General features: G+C 38.2%; 1 protein-coding gene across 1 annotated transcript; it reads left to right on the top strand.

The window, feature by feature from the left end:
- The first annotated feature begins 6,062 nt into the window (after positions 1-6,062).
- LOC306825429 (guanine nucleotide-binding protein G(i) subunit alpha-1) lies at positions 6,063-16,830 on the top strand. The gene is made up of 9 exons (XM_079346192.1): positions 6,063-6,568; positions 9,588-9,630; positions 11,174-11,315; positions 12,310-12,467; positions 12,598-12,726; positions 13,058-13,187; positions 13,318-13,471; positions 15,441-15,633; positions 15,746-16,830. Exons 1-8 carry the CDS (start codon positions 6,451-6,453, stop codon positions 15,629-15,631), a joined length of 1,065 nt encoding a protein of 354 aa, XP_079202318.1. The 5' UTR covers positions 6,063-6,450; the 3' UTR covers positions 15,632-15,633; positions 15,746-16,830.
- The last annotated feature ends 2,752 nt before the right edge of the window (positions 16,831-19,582 follow it).

Genomic DNA, 19,582 nt, shown 5'->3' with positions numbered 1-19,582 from the left:
TGTCATGGTTTTTTTATTCACATTGTATTTCAGAGTTTAGATTTCTTTATATTGTTTTAGTCCTCATTTGCTCTCCTTCTGTTTCTTAGTTGTATTTCTTTGGTGGTGCTTGTTTCTTTAAATTAATGTTTCCTTGTGTTGATTGTTTAGTCTTTCATGTTTCCTGTTTTATTGTGTAATTTCTTCCTTGTGTCCCTATATTAGCTACATTCTTGAGTTCTGTGTCTTCATTGTTTCATGATTTAGTTATAGTTAACCTCAGTGTTGTGTTAATCCTGCTTGTGTGTGTGTCCCACCTGTCTGATTGCCCTGATTGCCTGCACCTATAGTCTCACAGTGTTTGATTACCACTGTGTCTATTTAGTCTGTGATTCTTCCCTACTGTGGAAGTTCATTGTCAAATGTTGAATGTGGTGTTTCAGTCTCCTTGAGTCAGTTGTCTTTGTTATTCATTGTGCTCCCTGTTTTTCTTGATGGACTTTGGTTTTGGAATTTTGGTTAAATTGCTAACTAAAGCATGTATTGCAAGGATTGAAGTCACGAAGGAGACAGGAGTTAAATTAGTTTGTTTTTCTTTTTACAAAAAAAATGGCCCACAGTAAATATAGTATAGCCTACCAATCTTGAATGTCAAGCTTTTTTTTTTTTTTTTTTAATTGCCATTGCAGATGTATTTAGTTTCCCCCTTAAAGTGTCACAGATGAAAACTGTTAATCTTGTAGTGCTTGGATTCTGTCATACATTGGTTTACAGATTCCAAGTAATAGTGTAAATGACAGGTATCTAAACATGTTTAACGATTTCTGATTGATCAGCATCCAAATAAACATTTAATTGTTAAAAATCTGACAATACATGGGACCATATATTACATTAAAAGCACACACTTAAAAAAAACTTTAGCTATAACAAACTAGCTACTAGCCTGTTAAGCTAAACTAATCTATAAAGCTACACTAAAAACTTCTGATGTGATTTGGTGTGCTTATCTAAATATATAAATTTCCTCTTCTCACCTTAACCAGAGTTTGTTTTGTAACCACTGGTATACTAACAACAAATTGATTATTGTTTTATTGTTTTACAGAATCTGAAGAAGTTTCTATATCAGAAAGAAACTCTTTATTTTTAGTTATTTTTTTATCAATTTAATTGTATCACAGCATTTTTTATGGTTGGGATTAATCCAAGTAATAACTCACAACATAAATAAAGCTGTTTTCCTGTTTCAATTAGCTACATGTTGTGTAGTTTGTAAACTTGACATCAAATGTAATATTAATAAAGGCTAAGTTCTTACTTTTACTCATGAACTGATGAAATTGCTTCACTATGTAAGCTAAGCCTGCTCTTACTTCCTCTAAATAGTGCTTGAAATGTGAAAGAAGTGGTTTAACATCCGCAGCTTTTGTCTTATCTTGGTGTGGACCTATTTATCAAGTAACACATAAGCTGACCTACGTTTGACAACACATTCAAGGGCTGACATAAAAGTTTCACGAATTGAAATAAGGACAGTCAGATCAGTAAAGCATGAACAGCTGCAAGGCATATATATGTGTATTATGGCACAGCTCTTTAAGTGATAAAAGCCATCACTCCTCACACATATAGATAAGGCCTTTTTATGATACATTTCCTCTCTCATCAGTCATTTTAATCTATTCTATTTTTATCATATATTTTTTAATTTGATCAATTTATTGTCTATGTTAGCTAAAAATAAAAATCTTTTGATGTCCTAACAGAAAGAAGACCTCTCAGTCAAAGGATGTCATCCAGCACTCTGTGTACGGAAAAAATGAAAAACAGCACAATGGGGCTCTCTTGTGTTCACTATGAATTAAAGGCCCAAGGCTTCAGGAAAAAGAGGTCATCCCGTCAGAGTCTGAGTAGATGTTTGAATGGGAGTGGAGCCACACAATAGCAGCCCTCTCCAGTATGTAACATTTTTGGCAAGAACGCCTTGCATCTTCTGGACTTTTCAGATGCATTCAGTCTTCAACAAAAGAGTTAGAATCTAAAATCTGGATATGTAGGAGATGAAAGAAGAATATAAAGTCTTACAGCAATTTTTTTTCTATGCCGACATAAAATATGTAACTCATCATGTGCTAATAGGCTGATGACATTTACTGTTAGTCCTCTGTGGGCCTCGAGCAAATCGTGACTTTATAATCTCTCTTCTGATGATTCATCAAAGATGGATTGTGAATCATCTTTCTGTTCAGGATCAGATCTGTGGTCAATACAGTAACTACTGGCCCTCGTGGATAAATAACATCTAGTCAGTGTGTCTCATGCATTACTATTTGATTGGAATTAACGAGCTATACATTTGACTGAAGTAGAGGACCTAGGCTATACGACCTTTGAAACATCTTACAAAAAAATTCTGACAGTCTTCTGATTATAAAAAAGACGTGTTTTTCCAAAAACCATTTTCAACTTGATTTAACCATTTCTGGATTATTTGGTTTAAAGTGGTTGTCAGAAAATGAAACAAATGGCTTGAACAGTAGTCAGAATAATCCACATTTTACTAAATACATTTAAGTAATTTAATGTAAGTATATTTTACTAGTCTTTGAGGATTCTGAAAATGCCTTCATAATGTCAGTAATACCACAGACGTTCAAGCAAATATTTCATAGTCAAATGATTTGTGATAAAGTGTAGTAGCTTTATTCAATAGACAGCGATAGTGTTGTGTGGTAAAACATGCAATATGGTTAATGTGATACAAGTGTATTTCTGGTTGTGATTGAGCTGATGTGCTTGCAAGTTAAACATTTCTTTTTTCAAAATACATTTGTTTGTCGATTGTGATTTGGATTGCAGTACACAACAAACATTTAATATGATATGATATGATAAGATAAGCTAGTATATATATATTGTATATCTATAAATACATATTGTGTTCTCCTGTATTTCCTTCTCTATAACTGGCTTTTCCATTTTTTTTACAACTGAAAGACTCAACACTTCACAAAGTCAATAAAAAAATGGAAACATTAACTGGACAGTATAGATATTCCATGAGTTATTATGGTGAAAGGACACCAAAGTATATATATTCTGAAGCACATTTTCAAATTGTAAACTTGAATCCTGTATATACTGTCAGTGAGTGAACAAAGTGGGCAAAAGTGTTTTACAGTATCTTGGTCTTCAAATCAAGTTTGAAGACCAACATACTGTATCTTAATATTCTTGACCTACAATACTGTGAGAGTTCTTTCCTCAGACTCTGTTCTCGTGCTGATTTGGTCCTCCAGGACTCTGCTGCCATCTAGAGGACTAACGTCTAACCTTTCTGTCCTTTTCTCTCTCTCTCTCTGGCTCTCTCTCTCTCTCTCTCTCTCTCTGGCTCTCTCTCTCTCTCTCTCTCTCTGGCTCTCTCTCTCTCTCTCTCTCTCTCTCTCTCTCTCTCTCTCTCTTCTATCCGTTTCAACATGTAGTCTCCTCTGCCTCAGTGACCTGTAGACACTGTAGAGTTCTCATATGTACTTTGTTCTTATCTAGTGAATGAAACTATCTTTTATTTTTTATTTGACAAAGTTTTGGCAAACATTGCCTTTTTATTGATTGAAAATGATCTCTTAACGGAAAGTGACCTGAATCAAAACTTAAGACTGTTGTTTAATTAAACAAATCATGAGGGAAGCTTCAAAAAAGAATCCAAGAAAATTTTCTAACAATACTGATCTTCTTAAAGTTACACTATTTACTGAGTTAATGGCATTTAGATTAGATTTAGAAGTTAAGATGCAAAGTTGTACTTTTTTGTTGTTTATCATTCAAATGTATCACAATCTTAAGTCAAGAATTTGCTCTGTTGTCTGCTTCGCTCTTCATCAGCTCAGTTGTCACAGAGACGTCTGACGTCATAGACCTGAGTATATGGGGCTTAATTAATAGGCCCCAATACAGTAGTGTGAAGAGGGGGGTGCGTGTGTTGTAAACAAGTATCCTCCTTAATGGTGACATATAGTGAACACTGTCTTTGACCTCAGGCCAGATAATGCTCCGGCCTATATTGATTTTATAGTCCTCGATAAGTTAAAGACACAATACAGCGTTTCATGCGAGTGTGATATGATGTTTGTAACACCAAAGAACAAGCCACATTAAGTGTAAATCATATAAAATGGGGTTTGTAGGTACCTGATCACAAGAACAAAATGTATAACACAAACCCACCAATATGCACACATACTCAAAAACCATAATTGGTCCCACTTGGAGGCTCTGATCTCTGTGGAACATGAGATGTATTTAGCAAGCTGCTCTTTCATTTCACAGTCATGAGGCTCCATCACTGAAGGAGTTAAGGAGTGTCCTTTTGCTTGAGGAGAGGGAATGATATTGTCATAGCAACAGGTTATAGACATCTCTCTCTTCCCAGAAAAAATAACAACAAAACCTGATTGGTGTGTTGTAACATTTGTTGGTGATTATCAGAAAAGGGTTAAGTAACCTGTTGGCCTTTCTCAGCTCATGGGATGTTCATGCTCAGGAAAGTCTTTCCATGTTCACTTATAGGAGATTGGAAAAAAATATGGCTCTAGTTTGCATGATGCAGTGACAATGGAAATCATATGTAAAGTGAGGAGATAAATTTCAACCGCATCTCAACCTTTTCCCATCCCTTTTATACATAAAACCAAACGTGATGGTTCAAAGGAGGTCACACTAATTCTGATTAACTCATGATAAACTGCATGATCTTTATTATATTATCTATTTATTTGTTATATTTGTATCAGAAGTGTGGATGACTGTATATAATCAAGTCTACTCGGATGATTTTGTTGCCATTACAATGACTATCTTAAATACATGTTACAGATTTTATTCATGAAAACATGTGCACTTACATCATGTGGGGCTTAATGTTTCACATATTTCTGTTTTGTAGATTTTATGTGCTTTAGGCAAAGAGTTCTGACTGTGGAATCACACAACCATACGCCAGCCATTTGAATTCATGGATGTGGTCATGGAGAAGGTTAACCACAGGGTGTAGCCCTCGTGTGTGAACATTAGCATGCCCTATCATTACCTAATGTGGATGCTAAACTTGGAAGGACAAAAGGCCTTTTACCCATTCGAAACACCAATGTTGTTTGTTTAAATCCATTAAAATGGTCAAATTATTTTTTGATAATATGTGCCTTTTATTTCAGCTGTCACATGTATTGTTAGGATAACAAATACACTTAAGCATATCAGGATTTCCAGAAAAATGTGAGAAATGTTTTGTGACTCTGGGGGAGGGGTCAAGTGATTTTAACTCTGTTTCAACATTTGCTGTTTATTTCCTGTGTAATTGGACAGATCTTATGAGACATGAACGTTTTGGGGTTGAAGTTGCAGATTACCAGTATGGATATGTCTATAACCTTTGACAAATACAGATATATAGACATTCATAAGACTCTCAAATAGCTGAACCTTTAAACTTTTGAGGTGTCTCTGTTTGAAGAGTGTAACTATGCATATGCAAACATGTTATTGAAGCACTGAGATCTCACAACAAAGGCTTGTAATGCAAATCATCACTGACACTGAGATGAAGTATAGTCCTCCTCACACTAAAATCTCTCGCATATAATTTAAAAACCAAAAACTAAAAGCCAAAAAAGTGCAAGTCTCCAAACAAGCAATGAAGAAAAGGAAAACTTTGACCAAAACAAAATCATGACAGGAATCTATTTTACTTGTTGACACCTTTTTGATAGTATTTCATACCTTCTAGCTGTATCGGAAATAATAAACTTCTGCTTCTGCTACGTCAAAGAGTGAACAAGTCATACGATTTAGAGCCAACAACAACTGGAAACGGATATGATGCAAATAAGGGCTTTTAACTGTTTCGTAAGTTTGGCAAAGATTAACGCTTAATTGTATAAAATCTTAACTTTCAAGTAGTATTATAGTTTTCTTATTACGTCTTGCTACGTTTGATGATGCCAGAAAAGACGGGTCGAAAAAAAAAGAAACATTTTTTGAAAGTAGCTTGTTACTGCGACGCGCATGCGCAACACACAAGTATGTGAGAAGAACAGGAAGCGAACATTTTTCAGACTATTTTCGACCGACGCAGATCCTGCCATCGACTCCCTTCTTGCTTTGAATGATACAGGCTGCTGTGCCCTTCTCTTTCGGCTAGCCAGCCATCTTGAAAGTAGTGATTTGTGGAGAGGAAGGAGAAGAAGAAAAAAGTCGTGTTTTAAGGCGTCTGGTCAGTGCATTTAGGAGTTAGGGTGCGAGGAGGCAAAGGGCGTGTTTGAATTTGGCCAGTGTTGGAGAGACATCCTGCCTCCTCCTCACTTGATGCTAGCTCGGTAGCTTTTTGCATGTCGTTGCACTCCTAGTTCGGAAGTTGTGTTTTTAGTTCGCCTTTCTTAACTTATTTGGAGGTGATTTTTTTTAAAGAGGAAGATGGGATGTACTCTGAGCACGGACGACAAGGCGGCACAGGAGCGCAGCAAGATGATCGACCGGAACCTGCGGGACGACGGAGAGAAGGCAGCCCGGGAGGTGAAGCTGTTGCTGCTCGGTAAGATGGACCCTCCTCATGCCCACCGTCTCTAACACAACGCGTAGCCAGCCTCTCCGTATTATATTTAGCTGAATCTAATATATGTGACTGTGTAAATAATGAAGAAACAAGTGGAGGAGACATTTCCAGGTTTTATATAAAATGGCACGGTGCCGCTCCAGTTAGCTAAAAAAAAAAGTTATATCTTCTTGAGTTGCCTTTCCTTAAATAATTAAACTCGGCTCTGTCATTAAAGTGATTATCTGTTCACGGTGTGATTTAATTAAGCCCTCAAACGTTATTTCCCATCATTAAGTATGGAAGATAATTTAGCTAATTAGCAGCTTAGCTTGTTTAGCGTCCCGACGCTAGCCTGGATTAACGTGAGTTAGCTCTCTCTCCCCCTGTTAAAGGTTTGATAGTGTCTGAACTACTTTATTTAGTCTGTAGTCTGAACCCGAATATTTTTTTAAAGGATACCCTACACCTATATACCAATATCTATTATATTTGAATAATACAGTTAGCGGGTTATCTTCCTGTTTCAAAGACTTTAATCACACATGATAAACTTTAAATCAGACAATGTCGCCAGCTGATGGAAATCTATATATATTTAAATTATTATTAATATTATTATATAATTAATATAAAATGTCCATTTGATGTTAAAGGTTTTCTTTATCACTTTGTTTGTGATTATCTACACAACTCTGTAAAGTAAGACCATGGAGGATGGATTATATAGTGATGTCTTGTGTGTAATTATGCTTTTTTTCACTCTCAATCCATTGATAGTCCATCAGAGACACGTGTTATTGACGTGTGGTCATTATAAGATGACAGACAGAGACTCAAAGTTGACATCAACTCCAGATGTGTGTTTGGAAACTCGGTTTTATAGGCCGTATTCCGCCTGCTTCATAGTTTAGGTAAAAGTGCTCAACTCTTTCCATCACTGGTTGTTTATGACCACTGCTGGCTAGCTACCCGAGTGAGAGACAGACAGACAGACAGACAGACAGACAGGCAGGCAGGAGGTTGCATAGCAACCCACTGACCACAATGATCATCTGTGGCAACTGTACACACAACAACAGACACGAGTTGATGTTTGCACTGTATGTACCCTTATAAAATGCAAAAGATATTCTGGATGTGTATAGTAATCTCTACAAAGCCTGGTCTGTGTGTCATTACAAGCATCACATGTTTCAAACATGTTAATTCACCATAAGCACAGAGGATGATCTATTGCTCAGCTGCACTAACCAGCTCCTGTATGAGTATGTCATTTGAGACCTGATTTGAATTTTCATGGTTGTGTTTTTGTTCCCAAACACACCTGCAGTCAATATCTGTGATTGGTTTATGGATTTGTTGCCTGAATGGGGAACTTACCATTCTGCTTTGAACACACGGATGCATTTTGGACGCACACGTGTGGCGTTGAGTGTGTATTTTATACTACGGGTTCCTTTGCTAGACAAAGATATGTGGCTTCACCAAACATGCATATTGCAGTTTATGCTGACAGGCATCTGAGCGGGGGTGTTTGCATTAATTCAGTGGTCTGCAAATGACATGCTCTTCAGTGTTTTGAGTGGGAGGACTGCCATAACAAATGCAAATCACAAGGATTGATTGTTTGTACTTGTACAACAGCTTTTTCAATACAGTTACTGAAAGGAAACACAGGAGACACTGGCAGTTTTCATTGTTCTCTGCGGAGATATCGGCACCTCACATGGTCGGAGGGTGTGTGATGTGTGCTCTCTGGTCCCGCCACAGAAACACAATTAAACATCCAGCCTGAACAATTTTACTTTGTCCACTTTTTGCCATCGTAGCAAATCCATTAAGCCCTTCAATTTGTTATGATGTTTGCAGTAATATTCGCTTAGCGTAAGGTGTGTGTGGCTGTTTATCATATGGGACAATGAATTGGTGAACAGTAGTGGTCACTGGGGAGCTGAGAGTCCCTGCACAGGTAGAGTGATTAAAATGTTGTGTGCTCAGCTGAAAACACACCTTTATCTCTGAGGGAGCTGGAGACTCGAGATTATGTACCTAAAACTTCTTCAGTATTTAAATATGGATTTCAGATAATAATAATAACGGTTTCTAATATTTCTTATATACTTTCTCACTTGGTTTGAATGTTGGTCCAGCAACAATCAAATGGATCACATCAGATTCATCTGACGGCTCTGAGTGTCTAACCCAGGGATTTCTAAGCGGTGTGTAATCTCATTGCCATCAGGATCCTGTTGATTAATCCAATTGCACTGAGGCCTGGCTCAATTAGGCTTTACACCCTTCCTCCCTGTATTATGGGTCAGTGTAGCTGCAGTTTAAAGTTTATTAAAGACGTGATCGGCAGAGATTTGTTCTGCGTGTGATTTATGACGGCTCTCTAACATTTTTTAAAAACGGTTTAAGGTTTAATGTTTGTTTTGTTACGCCTGTTGGGCAGTGACGAGGCTCGGTGATCTGATGCAGTTTTCATTTCTTCCTTTTTTAGTTAAATGGGAAGGATATTCTTTTCTACTCTGATTTTGCACGTGCAGGTCCAATAATGAGAAACTCACTCGTTTCCTTAAAGACAAAGATTTGAGATGAAGAGACCTGTGTTTGAGGTCTACTTCTTGCTCGTCGACCATCATGAACTCCAACTCTTTTTAATATGGTTTCACTGCTTTGAGTATTTATTTATTTTATAGATGTCCTTCTCATACAAACTTCTTTAAGAGAATAATTCAGTTTTTATAATTTGATTATGTAATTTAACTGATATTTCTGGGTTTTAGAAAAATTCACACAATTTTGAAGATTTTCTGCTCTGCAGCTGTACTGGATGAAACCTAACTGTGTATTATTGTATTCAGCAGCTTTCTGTATGTAACTTTACAGGTTGATAGGTTTGATACCTCTTTGCCTATATTTTATATATATATATATATATATATATATATGTGTGTGTGTGTGTTTTTTATTCAACTATTTTGACCAAAATTTTATCTTGGGTCTCTTTCAGGTGCTGGTGAATCTGGGAAAAGTACAATTGTGAAACAGATGAAGTAAGTGTGGCCAATCAAAGTCACGTTTAAGAGCATGCTCATCCTGGCTTAATAAAACTCAGGTGTTGTTTGTTTAGAGAGCCACCTAGCAGACACAGTCGTGTTGTAGATACCAAAGAGAGGAAATGACCGTCTTTACAGTGTGAGCACCGGCGGGGATATCAGACACTGAATTCTTGTCATCTTGCGTCATCACTGACCTTCGTCACATAAAAAAGTCTTCAACTAAATGTTCATTTGATGAGGGTTTGTATTTTTGTTAGGTATAATCAGAAACAAATGTTTAAATGTGACTCAAACACTTTTATAACTAGAAAAAACAAAGTCTCTTACACAATTGAAAGCAACAGACTACTGTTAGTTTTAATTACTTTGAGTAAGCTTGAGTTTTACATCTCTTCTTAACCTTATACAGCTCGTATAATGTCTCTTGAACTCAAACTCTGATTCGGACAGGATTTGAAAAGTTTACATTTGAAGTGTAATGAGCTGTTGAAATTCAAAACCTACAGCCTATCAGGTTATCAGACTGCCTGAAGTAGTTTGATCCAGCAGAGGGCGCGCTCAGTGTCACTTGACCATGGCATGCACATCTTGACCTCTGCTGATTGGGGTGTGTATCATGCGATGTCACCTTACACAGCGGACTCGCCTGCAGCCCACTGCTTTGTTAGCGAGACAAGAGGTGCACTAAATCCTCCCATCTCTCCAAGCTGACTCCGACAGATGTATTGATGTGAAATAGGGACAGTGCACACTAATGAACGCAGACATGTAAATAAGCCAGATTGTAGCCAGAGGCTCATTTTCATCTGTAATCCCTTTGGCAGGTTGGTGGTTTACACGTAATACACATTTACATATAACCACAATGACAAGCAGAAACCAAACAGCAAGTCATGATCAAACGAGCACAACACGAGTGGAACATTAGCTGACAGAGACACGAGCGTTAAACGTGGCTGTGCGATGTTGTTGAAAACAAACCAGGATAAAGTGACCATGAAAGTAAAAGTGATATATTCAAATGTTTGTAAGGTCCTGGAACCTCTGAACAGATGTGTTGTCAGCAGGAAATATTGTTGATGGACTTGTTTCTGTCAAATGATATTCAAAAAAAAAAGTATCGATCCTGTCAGAGTTACAACAGACTGTTAGTTTGACGCTCGTTTTGCTGCCGTCTCGAAGTCGTAAGGCAAAGCAGGTTTCTTTATACAGCACATTTCAACAACAAGGCAATTCAAAGTGCTTTACACAAGACGTCAAAAGCATCATGACAGAAGAAAGAAAAGATACATTAAAAAATCCGTAGGTCTGAACGTGTTCAAAAGTCTTTAAAAGTTTTCTTTAAAAAAAGAGCTTCATAAAAAACGTGTTCTTATTTTTAAGTTGTCAGTTAACCGGTTAAAAAAACAATCTGAACACGGTGGTAGTGCTGTTAATTTCAACAGACAACAATGGCCAGGTCATCTTAATCAAGTGAGTTTAGTGTTTATATCGTTGATGTACAAACAGGTGCTCATGTCTCCTTTCTGTGTGTCAGAATCATCCATGAAGCAGGCTACTCAGAGGAGGAGTGTAAGCAGTACAAGGCAGTGGTCTACAGCAACACCATCCAGTCCATCATAGCCATCATCAGAGCTATGGGCCGTCTCAAGATTGACTTTGCCGATGCAGCCAGAGCAGTGAGTAAAGGCAAAAACACAGCTGGCACATACACTGATCGGGTTGTATTTGTGTGTAGATTTGTGGCTCAGTGCTTTAAGAGGAACCGCTTCTTTGTCAAATGTCAGCCATGCTAACTTCCTCTTCTGCCGCAGAAGATGGAGCTGGAAGGGGTTTAGTATCACTTTTAAATACACCTCATTACAGTGGAAGCTTATTGACATGAGAACTATCCATGGGTCGTTAAGCTTATGGGATCACACTGATCTGGATCAAAGTTATTGCCCAAGAACAGAGGAGCGGCTTGTCAATACGATTAATATTTACAGCGATAATCAGTATCTTCAGACTCTTCAGGTTTGGATCCTTTTTTTCCATGTTGATGTTGAGTTTGTTTGTTTTTGTTTGGGGTTTTTTTGGTCATTCTAACCACATGCTGCCAATAAAAACTGTGCAGACTGCCAACATTTCTTCCCCTTTCCTTAAATAGCTCACTTTCATCTGTTGTCCTGGCATAACAACAGCCTTTACCATTCTCTCAGGCTGACTGGCCTTCTCTGTTAAGGTGACCTGTTTCACAGCGCTTGCTTTTCTTGTGATTGGATGCACCAACAGAAGTCAAGGTCACAGACCTTTTCAACATTTTGTACATCTTTGAAACGCAGTGTTTAAAAAAAAAAAAAAAAGGGGGCACAGAGAACTGACTCGTCTCTCTGATTTAATCAGAAGTGAGATGTATAATAGGTAATGTGTGTAAGTGGTAGTGAGTCCTGCTGTGAGTTCATGAAAATGGACCCTGAGTCCTTCGATTAGCACTGAGACAACACCGGACCAAATGCAATGTGTGTTTTGCACGAGACAAGAAATGCACAAAGCAATGCTCCTAAATCCATTTCACCTTCAGAGTTTAGACTGTTGCACAATAACCCACACACAATTACCAGCAAAACTGAGCGCTACTTATTTGAAGGTGGTTCAGGTCTGACTCTAACCAGAGTGGCTTTGTCTCTGCAGGATGACGCACGCCAGCTGTTTGTTCTGGCGGGTTCAGCCGAAGAGGGCTTCATGACAGGAGAGCTGGCTGGGGTCATCCAGCGGCTCTGGAAGGATGGAGGAGTTCAGGCCTGTTTCAGCCGATCTCGGGAGTATCAGCTCAACGACTCTGCAGCATAGTACGTTGGATTCTCAAACACAGGAACAATAATCCGCTTTGTCCCAGATACTGTGTACCATGTGTGTTGTTGTTGTTGTGTTTTTCTGCTCCCCTCTGCTCTGCGCCTGAATCGATTTCTTTTCCCAAAGCTACCTGAATGACTTGGACAGGATATCCAACAGTGCTTACGTGCCAACCCAACAGGACGTGCTGAGGACCAGAGTCAAAACCACGGGTATCGTGGAAACGCACTTCACTTTCAAGGACCTGCACTTCAAGTGAGTACAGTCTGTCCAGTCATTGATCTGTTCTACATGATGACCACAGCTTATGGTCACTCAGTCGTTCAGATTGGCGTGATATTTCTCTCATTGGCTAATTCAATAGGCTGTAGTATGAGTTGACCAATCAGAGTATAGTGGGCAGGATAATTATTTCGGTAAATCCATGGGGGAAAATGTTTAGAAAAATGTCGATGAGATGAGGGCCAGTTGTTGTTTTTAGGTCTGTGAACTAAAATAACTTGTTTTTAAATCTCTGGTCATCCTGAGTGACTATGTATTTATGTGGTTTGATATTTAACAGTTTAGGTGTGTTATGTTTCTACAGAATGTTTGATGTAGGTGGACAGAGATCAGAGAGGAAGAAGTGGATCCATTGTTTTGAGGGAGTCACAGCTATCATCTTCTGCGTGGCTCTGAGTGACTATGACCTGGTTCTGGCTGAGGACGAAGAGATGGTAAAAAAAACAAAAAACTCTGTGTATCCTGAATCATTGTTTTTTAGATTACACTTCAGTCACACTTTCTTTTAAGTTCATCTTTTGCTGATACTGTATTACATCGCTGTGTTTCCTCTGTTGCGTTTAGAATCGAATGCACGAGAGCATGAAACTGTTCGACTCCATCTGCAACAACAAGTGGTTCACAGACACCTCCATCATCCTCTTCCTCAACAAGAAAGACCTGTTTGAGGAAAAGATCAAAAAGAGCCCTCTCACAATCTGCTACCCAGAATATGCAGGTGAGAGAGAGAGTGACGGACACTCGTCTGCAGAGGAAACGTGTCAACTTCATGTTGGCGTTGCACTTAAGCCAGCTCATCCAGACAAATGTGTAGACAGACTCTTAGCGGCAGTATCAGACCTTTTTAGAAAACCTGTCCTCGTCTCCCAGAATCTTGAAAAATGTCTTCTGGTCCGTTTCCACCAAGCGGTCCGGTTTCGATCAGTACAGTTTGGTTCGATAAAGCCTGATCCCGTTTGCGTTTCCACAGCCAACCGGGCCATATTTGGTAGGCGGCGTGTAAGCTGGATGCCGATAGCCGCGTCAGCTACGTAATAGCGTCAAATGATAGCAGCTAATCGCTAACAACTATCCTGCTAATAAATTCAACAAAGAAAAACGACGATGGAAGACATCCAGCAATTCATCCACTTGGTCACGGACATGTGGCTCTTCGTTACAAAACTCAATCAAGCTTTGTTTCAGAGAAGCTTTGTATCACAAGGAGAAATACAGACGAATAAAAAATCCACCGGGTGTTTAAACGTGGCGGAGTTGTTTACCGCTGTAGCACGGGAAGTGATGATTCTTTCCACCAATCAATGGACTGCAGTGTTTAGCTCCACCTTTTAGGGTGGGATCGATGGTCTTGTCACTCTAACAGAAGGGTCCCAAAAAGTAGGACTGTACAGGTCAGTAATTTGGGGGATCTTTCCCAGCTTTAGTCGATGGAAACGCCACAAAATGTGTGCCGTACCGAGACGAACAGAACTGAACTGCTGCGTGGAAACGGGGCTTTTGAAATGGTCATACAAGGCAACAGGAGAAATACATCATGTTGTATCGATATTTAAGCCTGAAATACAACCATATCTTTTCCAAGCTCGTGCTACTGCGAGGACTCTACTACTGCTTTGTTCATGTTTTTCATGTGCTGAGGTTGAAACAGACCAAATATTTTCCAAACCGTACAGAAGAGAGTCTATCGACCTGCTGGTTGCACTTTGAAGGCGCAGCAGTCTCTGCAGACCACACAAAGATATTTCTTTCTTCTCCTCTCTTGAACTGTGTGGGAGACTTCATACTGATAACAATGAGTCCTTGTCAGGCTCACCAATAATTACTGATGCTTTTCAGTAATGTTTTGATGTTACCAACAACTAATCTGGTTAGATACAAATACAGTAACATAAAGATGAACACGCTCTCATCTTCTGGGATCCACGTGGTTAACCTCGGTAAAGATTGTCAATAAGAATGTTTCCCCACAACCAGCAGACCTTTTATGTGAGTCAGTCAACCTTATTCCTACATTTAGTCCCCAGTGACATTTTGAATTCATATTCTGCAGGTAAGTGCAAAACACACAGCTGCACAGTCTTAATGCAATTCTATACAACAAACGTAGATGTGATTCTAATCTGAAGTCAGAGCTTAGGTATGCATGAGAGCGTTTCCCACATTAACCTGGGTCGACTCCCACACAAGTAGATTTACTTACTGTGCATTTTTCTTTCTTTTATTTTAAGTGTGTACAACTGCCATCTAATATTGATATACCAGCGTTGGATATAGACACAAGATGGGCTTTATGGCTCCATTGAAACTAAGATCCTGTTAGCTTAACCTCAGGTTAATGACGAGAGGTCAAGCAAGAATTAATCTTGCGCTCGGCTCGGTAAAGTTTTCAAACCTTTTTAATCACTGAGTTCATAAAAGAAAATTTGAGTTCTGAACTCTGCACTTTAGATATATAAATATCAAAAGCATTTTCAAAGGTATTTGGCAGTTGAGTAAATATTCTGTCTACAGACTTGTTAACTGACAAATACGACTTTGAAGTCCAATATGAGTCCATACTAGTTGCACAGTTTCTATACATTTAGATCAAATAAAGTTCTTTGTCTCAAATGTATTGATCTAAACTGTTACGCAGACCCTTTTTGTCTTCTCTTAAATGTGTCCCTTGTGCCCTCTTCCTGCTGAAGGCTCCAACACCTACGAGGAGGCTGCGGCTTACATTCAGTGCCAGTTTGAGGACCTGAACAAGAGAAAGGACACCAAGGAGATCTACACCCACTTCACTTGTGCCACCGACACAAAGAACGTGCAGTTTGTGTTTGATGCCGTCACTGACGTCATCATCAAGAACAACCTGAAGGACTGCGGCCTTTTCTAAAGGTAACGGCTGTGGCTTCAAAGACTCGCTGCTCCTGAATAGTAAAGTGTGGTCTGTGTTTACGTTGTTTTCTGTAACCATTGTTTCTTCTCTTGTGTTCTTCTTTCTGTGCAGGCACATCGGTTGCCAGCTTTCTAAGTGACTGTATTCAAGGGGACTCTGACTAGAGGGTACTTCATGCACCCTGCTGAGAATGTCACTTTTAACCTCTTATTAACTTATGTTCATCTCTCAAAGTTTTAAAGACGGTGTGTAGAAAAAACCTTTTGTGTAAAGTATTTGTACAACTGTCTACGACCGGGGATTTTTCACAGTTTTTAAAAATGTTCTTGTTTTACCTTAATATCATGATTCTAAATTTTTATATAAAAGGGGGGTCTTTTTTTGTCCATGAATGAACACTCTTTTCTTTTTCTTTTTTTCCTTTTTCTTTTTTGTAGGTGCCTGTGCCTTGCATGCCTTAGTTGCAATGTTTTTGTCGAAGTAGATGTTAGGTCCTTGTAGATGTTACCATTGAACTTCAAAGCCCCTTGAGTCCATGTTTTCTCTTCTATTTTAGTGATATCATTGCGGCATCATTTTTGCCAGCTTGGACAAACCAAGAAAGACCAAGTCACTCTGTAGACCAATTCACTCTGACTCTGACATACTGTGAGAGCTGTGTGTAAACCTTTGCAAGTATGTTGTTTGCGTGTGTGCTTTTTTTTTTTTTTCTTCTTCTTCTTTTGATTAAGGCCAAGAGCCAGAGTAAGTGATTGAATGTCTGTGTGAGTGAGAGAGCGAGAGAGAGAGAGAATATAAAACAAAGGGATATATATTCCTCTTCTTGTCATCCTCGTTCAAAGTTGTATTTTTCTAAGCGACCAAACTCAAGCTAATCTCTAATTAAGGAGTGCACGTTGTTGGTGCATGGCTGCAAACTGTAACATTTCTAATTGAATTGAGAAATTAAAGAGGCTTTGAACAGAGGATGCCAATGTTGGCCTTGTAGCAGACAATAGGACCACATGTAGATCTGTGACAGGTGGAAGGGTACCAGTACTGCCACTGATCTTGATCTGTGACAGTTTCAAGTTACATATCCCCCCTGAAACCCCAACCCTCTGTTTCCATTGGCTGGGCACATTAGTAGACTAATCTCCATGATTTTGCTAATAAAAGAGCTGCTGTGGTAAAACCATGGCAACTTATGCAATGCATTGATTTTCTCCTGTCTTTTTTAAAATTGTGCATGAATGTTTTGTCAAAGATATGTTTGTTTTCTGATCTATGCAAGTTTTGTTGTTATATGCGATGATAGAATTAAAAGATTAGGACATTTTTTCAATAATTGAGTTACCTTTATCGCAGAGACAGGAAAGTGGATAGTCAGAAGTCAGGGACAGAGAGTTGGGAATGACAGGCAGGAAAGGAACCACAGGTCTGATTTGAACCTGAGCTGCCAGCTTTAAGGATCACAGTCTCTGTACATGGGGCGCACAAACTAACCACTCGACCACCAGTGCACCAAATGTTTCAGTTTTTTTAACAGTTGGTAGGACAAAACCATTTGAACTTAAATTGAGCTTCAGTAGTTTATCTTGACATTTTTCATCAATGGCTCTTTGGATCGTTTTGAATGAAGCAAATTAAACTTGAAGTTGAGAAATGGCTAATTCTGTCCCTCTTCAGGAGATGAATATTCATACAGGCTTATAGTCACAAACTGTAAAACTTGAACACACTTTGAGGGAGCTGGACCTAAAGCAAAAGTCAGTTCTTTATTAGGCTTTTACACAATTTTCCAGTGCTGTTTATTAGTAAATAACTCCCTCTAGTGGCCACATTTAGTACCTGCACATGGTGATCAAGGTTGACGGTTGCTTGACAGAAGAATAAATTAAGGGAATGTGTTCATCAGGGCAATAATAACCTATTACCATTGAATAAAACGGTTACACAGTGCTTAAAAAAACGAGCAAATCCAGAAATGATTATTTCCTTAGTTCCTTAATTGGGAACCTGCTTTTTCTAAAGTGTCTTGAGAGAACACTTGTTAAAAATTGATGCTATACAAATAAAGATTTATTGATGATGTAAATTGAAACAAAAGATTCAAAAATATTTTTTCAAAAGCAGTAAAGTAAAAAAATAAAATAACGGTAAGTAGTGTAAAAAAAAAAAGAAAAGGTTATTTTTTTCTGGGATATAAAGGATCAAAGGAATACAAGAAATCAAGAAGCAACACAAATCAAATCTATCAAAATAAGGAAAAAAGTGAATACATGTATTGATGTATAATGGCAATTGGTAAAATAAAAAAGCTTAAAAGTTGATTAATGTCTTTGTATCTAAAGTGATCGTGTTTGGTAAAATACTTTCTACAGCTTGTTTCTGAAAATGTAGTCCTTCAGGTTTAAATGAATTCATTCACTGAGTGTTTTTTGTCCCTTAACTGGCATTGTTCAAGTAAGGATAGTGGCCCACAATGTTTTTATATGTATCCACAAGTTTTTTTAAGCATTAAAACAATTAGTTTAGAGATATTGAATGGATAATTAAAGTGAACTGTCAAACTCCATTGATTCTATATATTCCATAATCGCCAAGATGATAGCAGCTAACACAGGTCACAGCAGAGCCACTCATGTCTTAAAGACTTAGCTAAGCTATCACTTCTAGAGCACAATGATGAGGCATTAGCTGAGGGACACTATTTTTGGGAGTCATTGTTTGACTTAAAAGCTAACTGCAGAGTCATTTGGATAATCCCCAAAGCCTTCCCAAGCAGATCAAACTGTGTGGATATCAAGCTTCTTCTAGATAAAGGTGCAGCTGAGGGAAGAGAACAGGGGTTAATAACGCTGATCAAAGCACACTATCTACATATTACATCATCTCTTGGATGTCTAGATGAATAGACTTCATATTTACCACTTTAACCTCTGAGGAGAGAAACAAATATTAGTGTGAGTTTTTATATGGTGATAACATGTGAAGACAAGTATTATTGGCATATTTCAGTTCAATGTTTATGTTTAAAAAAAAAAGTGTTGACCAATGTTATCAGTTTGAACATAAACAAAAAAATGACCCTTTAACGTTTGATGAAGCTAGGCTAACTGCTAAGCTGTTAAGTGACTGCTGGCAGGAGCTCTGTTCCCCAAACTCACTTGTGAGTGGTATCAATCTTATCATTTTACCCTCAGTAACTAAGTGGATTAACATATTTACATAAAATGAGTGATTCAGACCTGACTTTACTGATTTCTGTAACGGTCTCCGGGAGGAATCATAATGAGAAGCAAATAATGTAACATTACTTACATTACGAAAGTTACATGTCACACACAAAAAGGCACAACATTATCAATATGCTTTTGGTTCTGTTTTTTAGGAAGTTAGTTACGAACTTTGTCTGCAGCTTGGTGCAGAAGGTTGTGTACAGGGATGAACATGAGTCCAACATACCTGCTTTTATAGGATACTGAGAGCAGTGTGTGTGGGCAGTGAGACCCCGACAATGAACTGAAAGACTAAACAAAATACATCCTCAGGGTTAAGGAGAGCTGTAAAGTCCACTCTTGAAATGTTTTCTCCATATTAGTGACCCTGTTCAACTTTTCACCAGACATTTGATCCACGGCTCATATAAAATATTGATTAATTAAGCTTGCAGCCATAACAATGACATTTTGTAGATAATCTCCCCCCACAATAAAATTCAATGGCTAAAACACACTCAAGAAAAGGCATAGTTGTTTTAGTCTCACTCTATCCATTGATTTTTACATAACGTAGCACAAAGTTTAATAACAGCATATAACATGACAACATTAAAGAAAGCTGCAAAAGTACCTTTTGCAAATGCGCAACTGGAATATCTACTTGAGTGACATTTAATATATAAAGGAGTGGACCAAGTAATGCAATCAACATTTTCCTCAAAGCATTTAAAAATGCTCACTTTCA

The sequence above is a fragment of the Symphodus melops genome, assembly GCF_947650265.1.
Source record: "Symphodus melops genome assembly, chromosome: 6".
Taxonomy (NCBI): domain Eukaryota; kingdom Metazoa; phylum Chordata; class Actinopteri; order Labriformes; family Labridae; genus Symphodus; species Symphodus melops.
Note: the sequence above shows the minus strand (reverse complement) of the source record. Positions and strands in the feature narration are given on the sequence as shown.